General features: G+C 47.1%; 1 protein-coding gene across 1 annotated transcript in view; it reads right to left on the reverse strand.

The window, feature by feature from the left end:
• rif1 (replication timing regulatory factor 1) overlaps positions 1–4,605 on the reverse strand; it is a 45,043-nt gene that overhangs the window by 12,811 nt on the left and 27,627 nt on the right. Inside the window, exons 16-23 of the mRNA XM_008302202.1 lie at positions 4,273–4,556; positions 3,991–4,193; positions 3,809–3,902; positions 3,601–3,729; positions 2,309–2,451; positions 2,145–2,234; positions 2,017–2,062; positions 484–1,705 (exon numbers count right to left, since the gene is read on the reverse strand). Coding sequence (XP_008300424.1) covers positions 484–1,705; positions 2,017–2,062; positions 2,145–2,234; positions 2,309–2,451; positions 3,601–3,729; positions 3,809–3,902; positions 3,991–4,193; positions 4,273–4,556 — 2,211 coding nt within the window. The remainder of the gene's footprint in view (positions 1–483; positions 1,706–2,016; positions 2,063–2,144; positions 2,235–2,308; positions 2,452–3,600; positions 3,730–3,808; positions 3,903–3,990; positions 4,194–4,272; positions 4,557–4,605) is intronic.

The raw sequence follows: 4,605 nt of genomic DNA on the forward strand, positions 1-4,605 counted from the left end.
ACATAAAACGAGACACAGACAGATACAGCAGGTGAGTTAAAATAAGTGTAAAACCTGAAATGAGGCGACGTTTTCTTACATTTGTGCTTCTGTTGAAACTGAGGAGTGTAGGGTGAGAAGTCCACGCTGTCCACCATGACCTGGAGGACGCTGCAGACGGCGTTTAACGTGGAAGGAACCTGGAGGCCAGACGGCATCAGTCAGTCACTGGATGAGTTCACCACTTCATAGAAATGTTCATCAGTCACAGCAAACATTTCAGCACCATTTACTGCAACCACCTTTTACAGAAGTCTCTCAAAACGATAATCAGTCTGTTCAGCTTTAATATCAAAGTGTAGAATCGCTTCGGCTCTACGGAGGTTTGATCCATTAGAATAAACGGAACAAGAAATAAACTAGAACAATAAAAACAGGAGCAAAACAAACACTCGATCAGCACTGAGCCCCTCAAAGCAGCTTTTTATTGTTGTTATTATTTACTGAAGCTTCCNTGAGAATCATTCTTTGATTCATCAGCATCTACTTCAGTCTCTCCTACTGACTCAACCATCTGAGAGTCTTTCTTTTGCTTGCGGTCACCTTTTTTGGTCTGTTCTGGAGGCGATGCTTTGCTCTGACGTTTGCGCTTACCTTGCGACTGGCTTTCATGATCAGATGGCGACTGTACGTCACTTTGGCTGGACGCATGCTCGCTGGTGCTTCTCCGCTTGCGTTCAGGTTGAGCGAGGAAATCCTCGGAGTTGCTGAACAGCTTGATCTTCTTGCGTTTGTTTTCTCGAGTCTGAGAGTTGCTTTGGCTCGACTCGCTCTCGTCTAACTGAGATCGTCTTCGTAATCTGTTCTTACCGCTGTTGTCCTCGGCGGCCTGCTTGCTCCTCGTGTTCGGTCTGCTTTGTAGCGGCTGTGGAGATTCGATTAAACACGCTTCTCTAGAACGTCTCTTTTTCATGTCTTTCGTTTCCCCTCCCTCAGGTTCCTCTCTGGGAACCGGAGGTCGGCCTCTGGAGCGTCTAGTCCGTTGGGATTTGTCAGAAGAAGTCTGGCTCAAAGATTGCGAATCCTCCATCGCTGCTTGAGATTCCTCTTCCTGGCTTGAAGGTTTCGCTTCTTCCTCTGCTGTGGAAGTAATTTTTGCACCCTCCACTTCAGTCTGGGTATCCGGGATAACGTCCTCATCTTCTGTCGACTCACTAGGAAGCCTTTCAGTCAGCTTCACAGGCTCGGTTTTCGTCCTCGACTCTTTCGGCCTTCGTGGAGACTCTGTGACATCGTTTAGGGAGCTCTGCGAGTTGACTGTATTTGACTGAACGGACTGGGAATCCTGAGAGTCTGGACCAGCGGAAGAGGACCTCTGACTGGAGGTCTTTACCAGAGGACCTGTAAACGAGGATGCGCTGCTCGGGCTGGCTAGTTTTCCTTCAGCATACTTCTCCAGAGTGATGAAGGACTGGCGGCGGCTGTTGGGTTTCTGAGGAGTTCCTGAAACCAAATCTGAAGAAGCAGAGACGTTGGGACTCTCATCTTCGGCCTTATCGTCACTTTTGTTAGCATCCTCCATAGAAACATCCGTAGAGTCAGGGATGATCTCTTCTTGCTGGTGGGTTTCTGTTGCGTTCTCAGCATCTTTTGGGCTGATGTAGTCCTGGGTGTCTTTCGTTAGAACTTCAGCATCGTCCTCTTTTTCCACATCTTTCTGAGGAACCTATAAGAAACCAGATGTAAGTTCCTAAATCTGTCTGCAGACAAGTTAAAATGAGAAAGAAAGCAACCATATTTGTGATGTTCTGACTATGAATACGTAGAAAATGTTAGCTCCAGAAGGCTTCTTCGTGGATTTACAGTTACAGTAAAGCAGAGATGGCTTCGGTTTGTCTGAACAAAGAAGTTTCCTTCTTTTCTTTTTTGTCCTGTCTGTAAAATCTGGTATAACATAAAGCTATAGTTATTTATTCATCGACACAGAACCAGTCTCTCCTGTCGTTTGTATTTACTCGTCTAATGATGGTTTATTACCTCTCCAGGAGCTTCTTTGGCACCGCCGTCAGTCGACACTTTGTCCCTGTGGGGAAAAAAGATGAATTATGCATTTGTTGTTCTATATGAGAGATTCAGAGATTCCCTCCGAGTGGTTCAGGACTTACATGGAGTCCTCTTGGCTCTGAGTGTACTGGCTGAACACCGTGGTGTCCAGAGAGGCGTCCAGGTTGTTGTACATGGCCGGGATGTCGACCCTGTTCAGAGACAACGTCAGCGCCACACAACCAACAACAGGCAAACGTTGAACAGACCAAAGGGGAAGCCTCACCTCTTCGTCCTCTTCACCTCCTTCTGGTGCTCCGTCAGGACTCTCTCCTTGGTCTCAGGAGGGATGAAGACGAAGTCGATGGACGCCTCCTCCTCTAGAACCTCTCTGCGGGGAGGTTTGGGAGAACCAAAGTCCAGCTTCGTCTGCAGAAGGAAGCAGAAGAATAAAGAAGATGAGAGAATGTACAGCGAAAAAAAACAAAGAAAACCCTGCAGGAGGATTTACGGCAACACTGTGGATTTTATATCAAACGACAATAAAAGAGAAAACAGAATCCATCACAGGAGTCAGAACAGTAAAGCAACTGGACAGAACAGTCACATCTCCCTGTTCCTGAACCCACAATGATGCCTTTTAGCGCTCGTTTTGTGGCATTCGTGTTTGTACGGCAACAAACTGTTGTGTTTCAGCTTTACAACCAAGACTCCTTCCTGGGACAATCAAATAATCATTAATCCAAACCTTTATTGCCTTTTTGTGAGGATGTAACATACGTCTTATATGTTCCTCACTGTTCTGTAGCGATGCTGTAATCAGGATTAAAATGTGTTGTTGCACTCATAAGTAAACTCTTGTCTTGATGCATCCATCAGTGACTTCATTACGATTTGGTAGCCGTTGAGTGGTGAGTAAATAACACCATCTATGTACAAAGAATATCTGCTGAAAAATTCAGTATCACCATGAAAACATGCAAAACAGCAGGAAAATGGGTTAATTCACAACAATGGATGCAAAATGAGCCAAATAAGATGCAAGATATCCACAAAAACAGGCTAAATCATCACAAAAAGATGCAAAATGAGCCAAAAGAAGATGAAAAATAACCAGAAAGAGAGGCTTAATTATCAGAAAAGACATGAAATCATCACAAAAAGATGCAAAATCAGCCAAAAAATATATAAAATAACAACAAAGAGGCTAAATTGTCACAAAACAACAATAAATCACCACAAAAACAGGCTAAACCATTGAAAAAAGACATGAAATCCTCATAAAAAGATGCAAAACAAGCCAAAAACCCCCCAGAATAATCACAAATACGGGCTAAATCACACCAAGAAGACATGAAATCATTATCAAAAGTTTCAAAATCTCTACAAAAACTTGCTGTTGATAGGTTTCCAGGTTGCAGTGATTCAGTCTGCTGCTGGTTTATCATTATATCATTATACCATTATATCAGCATCTTTATAGTCACTGCGCTCTGAGCAGGTGCATCTACTGAGAACATGAAGAGGTTGACAGATATATATACTCTGAAATCCAACTGTGGTTCCGTCTGAACTTACAGAAACCGGTTTGCTCTTGGTGGAGCTCCTGTCCTTCACCTCAGCAGCTCTCCCCAGCAGCGAGTCTCTTTTGCCCACAGAGGAAACAGGAATCCCGCTGAGCTTGGTCTCCAGCTGGGAGCCCTCACTCTGAACACACAAACACAGAGCGGTGAGTGAGACCAGAACCAGAACACCGATCAGAGGACAGACGCCGGTGGACACTCACCGAATACTGTCCGCTGAGCTCATCAGGAACACTGACGACCTCGAAGCCAGGCAGGATGATGGGAGTCTTCTGCTTCACCTGGCTCAGGATCGGCCTGCAAACAGACACTGAGGTTATTCATCACCATCACCTGGGACACACCGACACCGGGCCGCCTCCTCCTCAGAGCCAGAGCTTCTCACCTGATGCTGTCGGGATACGTGAGGCTGACGGTGTTGGCGAAGGTGGAGTTCCAGAAGTGGACGACGGAGGTTCGCAGCTGCTTGTTCTTGTGTGGAAACAAGACGCAGAGCAGAGGACAGAGCAGCGCCAGCAGCTCCTCGTTGAAGGCCAGAGTGGAGCGGGTCTGCAGGCAGCCCAGAACCTCACCCAGAAGCTTCTCCAGCTGCAGGAGGACACAGACAGATGCTGCTTTCAACGCTTTAAAAGACGAAAGTTATAAAACGATCAGAGGAAGAGCTCACCTTCCCCAGGAGCTGCGAGGAGAACTTCTCGCCGGCGGCTTGTGAGTAGAAAAGCGTGAGTGGCTGCATGAGGGAGGTCAGGGCCTCCTGGACGGCGTTGTTGAGGACCAGGTTGGTGAAGAGCGTGGACAGGACGGACACCAGGGCCGAGCCCGTGGCCTCGGAGGAGGCCTCAGGGTTCTCCAGGTAGACCTCCAGGCTCTGCACCAGCAGGGACTGGAACGTGGACAGGTTCCCCAGAGCTCGGTTCCGCTTCCGCATCCAGTTCACGGGAGTGTGAGGAGCTGTGAGGAGATACCAGAAGTTAAGCCTCCATTTACAACCCCAGAACTG

Source organism: Stegastes partitus, unplaced genomic scaffold, assembly GCF_000690725.1.
Source record: "Stegastes partitus isolate 25-593 unplaced genomic scaffold, Stegastes_partitus-1.0.2 Scaffold1775, whole genome shotgun sequence".
NCBI classification, from domain to species: domain Eukaryota; kingdom Metazoa; phylum Chordata; class Actinopteri; family Pomacentridae; genus Stegastes; species Stegastes partitus.